The 13,117-nt window shown below is 48.1% G+C and overlaps 1 protein-coding gene across 1 annotated transcript in view; it reads right to left on the bottom strand.

The window, feature by feature from the left end:
- Nucleotides 1-13,117, bottom strand: part of Pdia5 (protein disulfide isomerase family A member 5) — an 88,500-nt gene that overhangs the window by 63,232 nt on the left and 12,151 nt on the right. Inside the window, exon 2 of the mRNA XM_063225089.1 lies at nucleotides 1,201-1,327. Coding sequence (XP_063081159.1) covers nucleotides 1,201-1,327 — 127 coding nt within the window. The remainder of the gene's footprint in view (nucleotides 1-1,200; nucleotides 1,328-13,117) is intronic.

The raw sequence follows: 13,117 nt of genomic DNA, 5'->3' as shown, positions 1-13,117 counted from the left end.
CCATGCTAGTCTCAGAGCCCTCGGTCACTGCAGAATTACCTCTTATTTTTCCTTCCCGTCTCCCACCAGAAGACAGGAGAGGCAGAGGCAGCAGAGGGGTCCAGCTCTGCTGTGCTAGCTGGAGTACCTCAAACAAGTTAACCATTCCCTGCCAGCTTCCATGTCCTCATCTGCAAACTGGATACCTACTGACTGCCTGCACTGGCTCCCCTTGGCAGAAGAGCAGATGAGACTAACGACAGTAACTTAGACTGCAGACCTGCCCAGAGAAAGCATGCAACACATTCCTGCACTGACAGGCAGCCAACTCTCGAAGTATGGGCCGTGTCTCTTCAGGACCTTCCACACCAGACTCCAGAGAGCTACTGTTCTCCCTTGCCTTGCCGTACCCCCATTCCCAACAGCAGAAAGACGCTCATCCATGCTGGCCTCCCACCTGCAAACGCAGGGAGTGTGTGTGAGCCAGACCCTCGGCAGAGGATGAGCACCAGGCGGAACAGAGGATAGCCATGTGCCATGATGCTCGGGGAGGGTTTTAGGATGGACACACATCTGAAATGTGCCAAATAAGCTGAGGATGAGCTGCTGGGGAAGGCCGTGCCAGAACTGGTTGCTGCTTCTTCAAGGCATGGAAAACTTGGCAACTTCAGGAGCAATAAAACACTTAACTCTGCTGGAACAACAACAGAGTTGGCCACTTGCCCTTTATCAAAGTTCCTGCCGAGAGCCACTACGCCCTTGCCAGCCTCAAGGTCAGCAGAGCAGCAGCCGCTATTCCCCAGTGAGGCTGCTGTGCCCTTAGCTCAGGGTGCACTCCAAAGTCAGTCTTGGTCTGACCCCACGGCAGGACACACAGGGGCTGGGTAGGGCTAGAGCTGCCAGCCCAGCTAAGTGTCCCCAAGTCTGGGGCCAATTCAGCTGGCACCAGTGTCCATGTCACTCTGTGACAGATGTCCTATATACATGTCTTCTCCATTCCAGGTTGTGAGAGGCTACAGGGGACTTTTTCTGCAGAATGACCCTTAGGATGCCAAACTGGCTGAACTAATGTCCCTTTGTGATTTGCCTCTATCTTCAAGGAAGGCAGACATCCTCAGCCTCCCAGAGTGATTTCTGCCCTATTTCTGCCCACAACCTCTGGCCCACTCCTTCCCGCCCCCAATCCTGATGAGTGACCCCACGGCCAGGAAAGGCACTCACCAGATTTAGAGTAAAGCACCAGCACATTGTTCCTGGTCCTGAGAAGTTTTTTCAAGTCCTTGGGGTCAGATATTCTCTCGATGAGCGAGGAGACCTTTGCCGAGGACAGCCAAGTTGGCAGGACCACCTGGGGATCAAAGCGTCAAGGACCATGAGTCCCAGCTTCTAGCCTGGCCCAAGGAGGGACTGGGGGCTGTGGATGTGCTGCCTAGGGCACATTTCACTTGCCAGGGATGAGGCTGACTGAATTTCTCAGGTACCACAACGCACTGCCTCGCCATCTCCAAAGACACCTCCCGGCCCGCACCCAGCCTCTCTGCTGCGCCACTCCCCAAACTTGGCTAAGGATGTACGGGCTGCAATCAAGAGCTCCTGGGGAGTCATTTAGCCCAACTGCCACACAGCAGCACAAACGCTCCATTCACCTCGAGCACCAAAGCATACAACCCCCAGGAAAACAAGATGCCTGTTAATGTTTAGGATGGGGTGGGAGGGTGAGAGGCTCTAGCTTAGCTCACTCAGCCAACAAGAAACAAGTCCATTCCCCCTACAGAGTCCTGGAAAACCCGAGGAGCTATGGGCACCAGGCACCTCCCAGGCATGGTGAAGGGTAGGCTGCAAGTGGGGACTGTCTAAGGAGGAGCAGTCACAAAGCAGACTCCTTGCCCAGCCCAAGCACCTGCCCAATACCCATGACCCACTGGGCAGAAGACAGAGGTTTCGGTGTGGAGAGTGCCCTGGGAACCACATGGGAGACACAGGAATGCCTTGAGATCACCCATCTTTCCAAGAGTCTGCCCCCCAACACCCCCCTCGCTTTTCCAGATGCTGCTGCCAATTTTACTTTCCAGGCAAGTGATAGAGAATTTTTCTATGGAGAACCTGAAAAGAAAAATAACACAGAGATGATGATTTCAAGAACCTCCAAGGAAACATGAAGCACTTCACTATGAGGCTTCCAGAAAGCAAGTGCCCTCTACCCACCCCTCACACTCCAGAGCTGCCGTCCAAGTGCGGCTGCCTGCTCCTCCACAGGCCACCAAGGCCACCGGGTCTCTCTCTTCCTTTCTTCCTTGCTTCCATGGAGACTGAGCCTTGGGCCTCTAAGCTACACCCCCAGGCCATTTTCCATTTTTCATGTTTTAAATTTTGAGACAGAGTTGGGCTAAGTCACTAAATTGCCCAGGCTGGGCTCAAATTTGAAACCTGCCAGGAGTATAGGCATATGCCCACAGGTCTCTTTTGTCCCAACACAAAAGACAGAGACTAAAACAAACTAATGGAAAGATGAAACTCTGAAGGAAAAACAAACAAACAATAAACTGTAACTCTCAGAGAAATAAAATGGCATTATCTATAAATCAAGAAAAGGATGCTGTGAAAAAGAAATAGAAAACAATCAAGAAAAATTTCTTGGAAAGTAAAATGATCTCAGAAACCACTTGGGTTGGAAATAGTACAGAAGAAAGTTTCCTGGAAAACAAAAAGATTGAAAAATAAAAAAGGATATGCGCGCCAGGCATGATGGTGCATGCTTGTAATCACAGCACTTTGGAGGCTGAGACAGAACAACTGCCACAAATTCTAGGCAAGCTAGGGCAACAGCCTGAACTGCATAACAAAACCTATCTCAAAAAGAAAAAAAAAAAAAAAGAGAGAGAGAGAGACAGAGAGAAAAGAACTTTGTCCCAGAAATGAAGGATGTGCACTTCTAGCTGAGAGAGCCCAGCATCATGAATAAAAAAAAAGACTCATCAAGGTTCATCCACTGAAAACTTTCAGAACAACTGCTGATGAAGAGGAGATTTGGAAAAATGCACAGAGAAAAGAATACCACATATAAAAAAATCAGAGGTCAGAACTGGCAAAAGAAAAAGAAAAAAAGCTCACCCTGATTCCAGAAGACAGTTAAGCAATGCCTTCACAATTCTCAGTAAGCATCACTGCCAACTGGAATTTACACCCAGCCAAACTACCTGCCAATCATGAAAACAGGCTCCCACAGACCAGGGACAGATGTGTAAACCTTACCAGGAAAGCACTCTTAGGAAGCCAGGGTCTACCAAAACAAAAATGAAAAAGAAGAGGGACGAGGAACCAAGGGAATAAAGGATCCATCAGCAGAGAAAGGCAAGTGAACAGTGCATAGTGAACAGTCTGCCCGAGATCCCGCCCAGCAGGCTGCAGAGCAACCAGCCTGGACTGAAGCAAGGACAGAGATCACGGCGGAATACGGTCCACAAAAAGAGGCAGCTGCAGTCTCGGCATACTGAAGTTTTCGTTTCTGTCAGAAAAATTTTAAAGATGAAAAATCTGAGTCAGGTACAGAGGCGCATGCCTACAATCCCAGGTTGAAAGGTTGAGGCAGGCTGGTCACAAGTTTGAGGTCAGAATGGGCAATTTGTCTCCAAAATTTGAAAAAAAATTTAAAAGGTCTAGGGATATAGCTCATTAGTAAAGTACCCCAAGGCTTGATCCCTGCTACTGAGTAAAGGAAGGAAGCGGGAAAGAGACAGAGACAGACAGACACACAGAGACAGAGAGATGGGGGGGGGGAGAAAGGAAGGAAAGAAAAAAGGAGGAGAGAAAGAAAGAAAAGAGGAAAAGAAGGAATACAAAATGGGCTACGATCTGAATCCCAGCCTAGGTTCCCAGGCCTTCTCAGTCCACTGCACTCTTTCTAGCAGGATGTGTTAAGCTGAGTCTAAACCCTAACACTCAGCAGCTAAGATGACCAGGCAACATCACTCAGCCTTTCAGAGGCTTGGTGACTCCTATCTGATGCGGGGATAAAGCCTCCCTCCCGGATTGCTGTGAGGATGACGTGGGAGAGCTTATCAAACGTACTTTATAAATCAGAAAGCAGTTCGATAGGATCAGCTACCATAATGTATAATCAAAATTTCCGTCTCAGTAGAACGAAAGACAGAAACAGGACTGGGGTTGAGTGTTTCTAAATATAACCTGCCAGGGAATCCAAAGGCTCCTTTTCCCCAGAGTAAAACCACCCAGGAGGAAGAGCAGAGGGATCATTGCCCCTTCAACCCACTCTGCCCAAACTGGGCATGTGGACCCACTGCCCTGATTCAGGCCACCCCAGAAGCTCACCAAAGAACTCTTTTGACTTGATAAGTATGTGTTCCCAGGTTTAGTCTAACGGACTTCAGACTAAAAAGGCCATAGTTCAATGCACAGGGGGATGAGACCAGAAAGAGAATCTCTAGGAAAAACCTCCTGACCCGCTGCTGCTGTTAATCCTCTGGTCATGTGACCAGTTGAGAAACCCACTGCCTGATCCAAAGCCAGGCAGAAGCCTATGCCTTGTGAACCAGGGAAGGGGAAAGGGAACATGTTCCTGACCATTGCAACACAGTGGCCCCTCAAGAAATCCCAGGAGCCTGCATCTCAGGAGCACCTGGTTTCTCTTCTATAAAGCCAGTTGATGCCTCTGGCCAGGTAACTATGAGCTGCCTGAGATTAAGCAACCACTTTGCTGGCGGCTACCAAAACCTCTGACCCAATGTTTACCATGACACAGGAGAGGACTTAAGCTGTGGCAGAAATATACTGAACAAACTGACTTAGCTTTAAGTCCACCACAGGGGACTAAGCCAGGGCTGGCCTGGGCTCCCTGCAGATGGCCTGCTTTAGAAATCTCCACAAAGGGCCTGTTTCTCTACCTTCCTCTCCCTAAGACTAAGACCTCCAGAAGATAGGGCCCCGACAGCCATCAGAAAACATTTGCCCCGCTTAATAAACAGGACGTATCGCAGCCCTGGAACACACTCCTGACCTGCAGAGGTCATGCCCAGAACATGTGATAAGGTGAGTCTATGGCAGGGATCTTGCAGCCCGGAGGCCCATAGCATAATGAGGGCCTGCTTGGAGCTGGGCACAGCGAAGGCAGGAGAGACTGGGCTGGGGCTCTTGCTGGCCTGGCTCAAGAGCTGGCCTAGGTAGGAAGCAAGGGACAGCACTGCAGACCAGTGAACAGGGGCAGCTCAGGAATGTACAGACTCATCTGCCCATGAAGCAGACGGGCAGTGGCCAAGGAGGTCATGGGGAGGGGACAGCTAGGTGGCTGCTCAAGAGCAAAGAAAAGGGTCAGTTTCACTACTGCTAAGGGAGAAACATCAAATGTGATGCCTGTTCATAAGTTAAACAAGGAAGGAGGAGGAAAATGTATAACATGGCTCCAGGGACTCTGGGGAAAGGGGAGATAGCGGTGGGGTGGCTTTTTCTCACTAAATGAGGGAGGTGATGGCAGGTTCCAGCTGTGCAGGGTACAGACCTGGGAGTAAGAAGGCACCCAAGACAGGTTCTCCAGGGTGCAGGACCAGCCCCAGGGTAGGTGAAGTCTCGACAAGCCAGGGCCAGAGAGCGACAGGGGACAGCTCATTCCAGGAGAAGGAACAGGGCAGAGGCAGGGCCAGACCAGCCTGAGGGGCGAAAGGCTGGACACCTGTGAGAACCTGGGGTGGGGTGGGAAGCAGCAGGTGCGTCCAGCACAGGAGTGGATGACAAAGCAGGGCACGAGAGGCACGGCAGGGTCAGGAGGACAATGTGCCATCCTGTGGAAGATGGAGCCCACAGGACATTTCGCGTTTGTCCAAAAAGGTAGGATCTGAAAGTCTGAGAGTGAGAAGAAAAATGAAGGCAAATACAGGCAGAACCCTGAGAGCTGAGGTCCGCTTTGCATCTTGTAAGGACAGAAGGGATAAAAGGCCACGCATCCGCAGACCACCCTCAGCCTCTTGAGCGACCGCTGTGGGGCCAACAGGGAGGCCTTCTTCCCTCTCCTTAAGCCCAGGGGGACATCTTCTGGCCACTTAATTTTCTCAGGCTATTTAACCTTCCTGCTCTGGTGGGAAGGTCCATGGAGCCCCTGACTGCCTGGCCCAGGGCCCTCCTACAGATGTCACAAGTCAGAAACTTCGGCACAAGAATAACGGCTGCCACCATAACAACACAACGACAATGATGTGCAAAGGATAGCATTGGAAGAGGGAGCGTGCCCTAGACCAGCCGCTTGAAAACCACGGTGCTCTTTCCTGCGTTTGGCAGGCTTGCGAACTGACCCACTCCAGTGACGGGAGAAAAAAGATCTTCATCCACCACGAAAACTCATCCAACTCCTGATTATGGCCTTCTTCAGCTCCCACCAGCTGTCTGCTTTACCACTATTCCTAGTAAATAAAGACTGAGCCTCCCAACCAGCTGAGCTGAGACCAACAAAACACTCCCCAGTGCAGGGCAGAAGTCTGCTGCTGGGAAACAGAAGTCCCCAAAGCCCAGTCCTGCTGCTATCAGAGAAGCAGCAATCTGCCGTACAGGTCAGTCAGCCTCCCGGACTTCTGTCACAGCTGCTGCCCTACCCACACTCCGCCTTCTTTGTCCAAGGCTCTCTTCAGAGTTCAGCAGCACCCAAGCACCCCAAGTGTCCTTGCTCCACTTCATACAGCTGCGGCAATTATGGTGGAGACAGCACCCCTGTCACCGGCCAGGGCCCCTGCACTGCTCCTGTAGCAGGCGTCGGCCCATCTCTGATTATCAGGCTTTGGGATTCCTAAGCTCTGTCCTCAAAGCCTCTTTGCCACCTTCCAGATACTGCAGAAAGGATCCTAGCTTTGAAGTCACAGATCTGGGTGAATGCAGGCGCCAACATTTATAGCAGCAGGTCAGTCACTAACCGTCTGAGTGCCATCTCCTTCCTGGAGGTGGACAGGACGATTCTGATGCCCACCTGGCGAGTTGGTGCAGGACTGGATGAGGGAGCAGACATAAAGCAACTGACCCAATGCCTGGCATACAGACGTACATAACAATTGTTCACTATCTGTGTCGGTACTATTAGTGAACAAGGGTGGTGACAACACTGGGGCCACCTCTTCCTCTCCAGGCGCTGCCTGCAATCAGACAAACAGCAGGTCCAGGCAGGAAGGAGCACACACGTACACACGTTCAGCACCAGAAAACTCGGTGTTGCCAGCCAGCTGCACAGCGACCCTGAGCAAGAGGTTACGCTGCACGTTGGGAGTTGCTTCCAGGTCTCACTCAGGCTAACCCTTCCCCTTACAGCCAGCCAACAAGTAGGTACCCATCCCACTCCACCACGAGGAGCCAAGGCCATGCCACAGCTGCGTGGCAGACTCAGGACCAGTGCTCTGCGCTGACTCCTAGTCCAGGGCCTGCATGTCTCCACCACCAGCCCCCCACTGCTACAACCAATGACCTAACCCAGGCAGGAGAGCCACAGGAAGGATGTACCCTCCTGGACTGATAGTATACCCGGCCTTCTCCAAGCCCAAGGGACCCACAGGAATGCAGATCCTGCAGGTGGCAGTTTCTCCAGAGCTGCTCCTCGGCAGAGACTGCCAGCTGGGCTGTGCCCACTCTACCTGCTCACCAGCACAGGCATGCCGCCCTCTTCACTGACTGAGCCTGGTACCCTACTGCCCGCACCCCAGACTGGAGCCGGACAAGACTGGAAGAATAACAGTCCCCAACCCATTACACTGACTGCCTAAAAAGGCTCTGTCTCTGTGGCCCAAGCCAGCGTCCTCATACCCGTGGACGCTGGCACTAACATCACAGATTTACAGATTCACCACCACTGCAGGCCCTGGAGCTAGACACACTCAATTACCTGAGAGTGGCCTGCCAAGGAAGATGTGGGGTCCCAAACTGAACAGTTAGGAGAAGGGGGAGGTAGATTCAGTCTTTTTTGCTGACACCTGAAAAAAAGACTCTTCTTATGCTGAGAGTTGTGAAGAAACTAGTTTAACTCACATTTTGCTCAAAATAGCTCTGAAATGTTGGCATGTGCAAATGTTGACGCTGAAGAAGCTGGTGGTACAGGACTGGGGTGAAGGTGGGAAACACAGGCAGGGCTGTCAGGGATGGCGGCTGAGCTGGCTGGGAGCTGTGTGCTGCAGCTCTCGGGGGAGAGCCCCGCACCTAGTGTTGGAAGCCCCAGTTATGCGCTGATCTTGATAGTTACCAGCTGTGTATGCTCGAGGCGTCATCTCTCCTTCGGTCTCAGTTTTCTCCTCTGGAGGGGCTAAAAGGGATCTCCAAAGTGTTCCCAATTGTGCCATTTAGATACCTAGTCTCAGGGCTACTACCAGAGAAGGCAGGTGGGCAGAAGCTGCTGAGGTTTCCTGGGCATGTGGCCACCCACAAGAAAGCCTTTACCTCTCGGTCTCCCTTACAAGTATGGCCATGTGGCTAAATTCCAGCCCTTGGAATGTAAGCATAAGTGTTATGCAGCAACTTTCAGGAATTTCCCCTAATAGACATCTGATAGGAGTCTTCTTAGTCACTTCCTCCTTCCTGCCAGCTGGAATTTAGACAAGATGGCTGGAACTCAGGCAGCCACCATGAAACAATGAAAAGGAAGGACTTGCTAAAGATGTGGGGTTAGCAAGATAGAAGACATCGTCTAGTTCTCTGACCACAGAAGGATATACTACTGGTCCTAGAATAGCCCTGTCCTGGGTTCTACATGAGTGAAATAAATGATCTCCTTAAAGAACTATCATTCTGGATCTGATGGCCCACATATAAATAGATTTTATTACCTACTAGAACAAAAGCTTATCTGTTATAGTAGGGATATTTCAAGTGTGTAAATCACCCAATCTTGCACTATACTTTAGATAAACTATATCAGAAAGAGATAGGGATGGATGTACATGTGTCTTCTAATTTCCCAAGTGTTGGTTCTTTTTACTGATAACTCAATCATCTGGCAACAGCTACCCACAAGCTCAAAGAGAATTAGCTGGGGACTCTCTGGTTTCCTGACTTCTCTAGCGAGGGGATCCTAGATAGGCAAGGACACTGCTTGCTAAACTGGGCTGGATGGTTTCCATATATAGAAATCCCCTCCCCAATGTTGAGCCACCAGCTTCAGTTTCAGAGCCAAGACTCACAATTCTTCGACTCTGCTGGACCCAGAAGGTTGCAGATAAAACTCAGCATCCTGAGGCTCTTATAGAATCTGTATCCTCCGCCCTGCCCACCTTTGCCTGGGATAGCTGTAGAAATTAGCAAGTTTGCATTCCTCTTCTGTCACATCAGCTATCAGACAACAGACAGCAAAGACGACTACACATTCCCCTGTCAGGACTCTCACGATGAAATATCCAGCCCCTCACAGGGACCTCAACTGCCCTTTTGTCCTGAGCCACGTTCCCTAGACACGGCCACCTGGTGACGTCAGAGCTCACCCGAATGCTGAGCCAGGAAAGAGGTCAAATGTGCTGCATTGCACTATATTTTTTGGCAATAAGTGCCTGTACTTTCATAATTCAAAATACAGGAAATTAATCTAGTACCAACCTTCACAGGTGGGCAACAGGTTACACATACAAAAAAGAAAAGAAAAAGGTTAAGAAGCACCATTATTGAATTTCTTAAAATATGAGCCCAAGTCCGAAACACTGCTGGTCTAAACTACACAGTTTGTTTGGAAAGCTATTTGGCACAAAGTACCAGTTATCTTTAAAGTACTGGTGCTCTCTGACTTGGTGACCCCACTTTGGGGAATATGTCTCAAGGAAATTAGCAGTTCTGACACAGAAATGACTCATACAATCCTACCCATAAGACTCAAAGCCTGCAAACAAAGTAAAGGTCTAATAGCAGAGGAAGGATTATAACGAACTGGAACAAACAGCTCAATAAAATACTACCGCTATTTAAACAATGTTTTTAAAGATGGTGCAATGCAAAAATATTTGTCTTAATGTTAAGTTTTTAAAAATAGAATTCAAAATATACCTGGTATGACCATAACTTTAAGCAACAAAAGTATGCTCAGAAAAAGACATGAAGAAAACAAAAACTAAAGTTTTGTTCTTCAATAGTCCTTTTCTTCCTCTTTGTTTTACTAACTCAGCATAATAAAAATGTCCCATGTCAATGTTTAAAAAGTTACCACCATTTGGCTATCATGACGGAAATAATTAAGTCTCCAATATCTCCCCACCAGAAAATACAACTTTATTGTGAATAAACAGGGTAGAATTCTCCTTAACCGTGGGACCAACATTAACATCGAACTGCCATCACATGCCTCTGGGTGTGAAGCACTAAATGGACACAGCATCAAAAATCAAACTGAGGGAAATTCTTCAAAAATAGCACTATTAAGGCTGGGGATTTAGCTCAGCGGCATAAGCACCTGCCTTGCAAGTGGGCGGTCGTGAGTTCCATCTCCGGTACTGATTAAAAAAAAAAATAGCACTGTTAGAAAAGACAAAGACAGAACAAGTGGCCCAGATGAGAGTCTAAAGGACGGCTGAATGCAATGTGTGCTTCTGCATCAGGTCCTGAGCCAAGGTGCTGGCCTCTGTATCTGGGGCTCATGGCTAGAGCTTCAACCAACTCTAGACAAAAATACTTGAAAGGAAGATTTCATCTGTATCGAACATGTGCAGACTCAATGGTCCCTAAATAATATAGCAGAAGAACTACTACACAGCATTTACATTATAAGTACACCAGAGGTGATCTAAAGTACGTGACAGAGGATGCCCAGGCACATATACAAATACCGCACTGTGCCGTTCTATATAAGGGACTGAGGGTCCATGGATTCTGGTACCTGCAGGGATCCTCAAACACTAAGGACACTGAGGAACAACTGTACTGCCTTCCTGGTTGGGTCAGTGTACGGGGTTATATAGAAAAGAGAGTCCTTGGATATTAGGAAATATAGTCTTACATTGCTTAACAATGGAGATTAGTTCTGAGAAATGCAGTTCTTTGCTGACCAGAACACCATGATACGTCACATGACTATATTGAAGCATTTAGTGGCCAAAGAAGCATCACATATAAACTTGATATGTTAGAGGAAGAGTATGATTAACAAGCGCAAGAAAATACTAATATTTCTAGAACCTGGACAAAGTATGTATGAAGAGAACTTGGTATTGCCTTGTTACTCTTTGATGAGCCTATCACTGTTTCCGAATAAGAAGGAAAATATCTTGTCCAATAAAAGAAAGAAAGAAAAACAGATCCCCAAAATTCAGCAAATACGGGCTTGCCTCTCCCACAGGCTGCTCGAGACTGTCCGGCAGGCTTATTGGAACAGTGCTCTCCTGCCCTCTGCACCTCTAGCCAGGTGGTCTGCTCCTTCAAAAGGGACCTTACATAGTTATTTTGGGTTTTTGTCGCTGTTGCTTTTGAGATAGGGTCTCGCTCTGTAGCCCAGTCTGACCTTGAATTCAGATGACCTTCCTGCCTCAGTTTCCTGAGTGCTGGGATTACAGCACACTCAGCTCATTTTGATTTTTTATAGAAACTATTACACAGAAGCTGTGAAATGATCTGCATGTCGCACATACCTAGAAAATACTTGAAGAATAGCTTCAAATGAAAAAAGAGATATACAAAAGAGCAATTATTTTAAAATGTAATTTTTGCTCCTGGGAAGGGCAAATTTTAAGCATCTGTCACTACCCACCATGGCTAAGCATCACTCTTCGCCAGGAACAAAGGCCTAAATGCAAAGCAAGTTTGGGCTTTTCATCATCTGTATTTCCTGATGCTCAAATGTCTACCCAGCAGCCTTTGAAGTAAAAACGAGCACCATGCAAACCTGAGAATGTACGTGTTCCTGTGTGTGACACAGAGAGACAAGAGAGAGAGACAGACAGACCATATCTTTGGGATGAAGGATTCATGGGTTGAATCTTAATAAATGTGCTTATTAAGAAAGAGAGAGAAATGAAAAAAGCATCTTGTGAAGAATGGAACACAAGAGAGGATTCTTTAATTGCCAAATCCAGGGCCTAAGGGTCAGTCCCACAATGACCGTAACATCTAAAAGTACATAACACTTGCCGTGTGACCATCAGCAAGCTAGGCTGTTTCTGGAACTAACTGATTTAATTATTTTGGTAGCTATAGAAAGTGCTTTATTACACTCACTTTGCAGATAAAACAGAGCAAACTGTTCATTTTATGGACAGGAAGCAAGGAGAACAAGGGGATGGTCAGGGTCCCAAGTGCATGCCCCCAATGACCTCTAACGGTTCACCATCATCCAGTAGTGCCACAGAGTGGTGACCAAGCCTTTAACACACAGGCCTGTGGGAGCCATTCAGATCCGAACCGCACACTAGGTCCAGATCACATGGCAAATAAGTGACCTGTGAATTCAGACGTAAGTTTGACAGAGTCCAGTTCCCAAGCTGGAGCATGACAGAGACCGACTCCTGAAGCCATGCACATTTTACTGCTTGCTCCTATAAACACAAGGCTAGCTGCACTTTCTTTCAGGTTAAGCACACCTGCTCTGAAAGCCCAAAATCCTAAATGATCCAGAATCCAAAGCTTTTTGAGTCAACAGTAAGAACCAGTGGGAAATTCCATACCTAACCTCCTGCGACATGTCACAGTGCAAATGTGCTAAAAATATTGATAACATTAACTTCCAGCTATGTGTGTAAGACATACATGGTAGATAAATAAATGTTGTGTTTAGACTTGGGTTCCTCCCCTAACACACCTCATTATGTATGAGGCATGATCAGAAAATGTGAATATTTAATTGTCTTGAATTTTATTAGAGTAAAAGACACATTACCATTAACTCCCCTCAAGATACTCCCCTTGGCTTCAAACACATTAACATCATTGTTCTGGCCACTTGGAAGCTGTTTTGGGAGTCTTTTGTTAATGTCCTTAGTTGTGCTGTTGTGGTTTACCTTGATGTTCTGAAACAATTCCAAACGTTTACCTTTAAGGTCATTCTGACTTTAAGGGAGACCCAGAAGTCACCCTGCGCCAGATCTGGGGAATAAGGTGGACGAGGACCCACTGCCATGCTTCTACCTGCCTGCTTTCCATCGGGTGCACTCAGCAGCCCCATTTTCTATATATAGTGACCACAACTTATGAA

The sequence above is a fragment of the Cavia porcellus genome, unplaced genomic scaffold, assembly GCF_034190915.1.
Source record: "Cavia porcellus strain 051 isolate PalLab524CR breed Dunkin Hartley unplaced genomic scaffold, mCavPor4.1 scaffold_15, whole genome shotgun sequence".
Lineage (NCBI taxonomy): Eukaryota > Metazoa > Chordata > Mammalia > Rodentia > Caviidae > Cavia > Cavia porcellus.
This window is presented reverse-complemented; position numbering and strand designations above follow the sequence as displayed.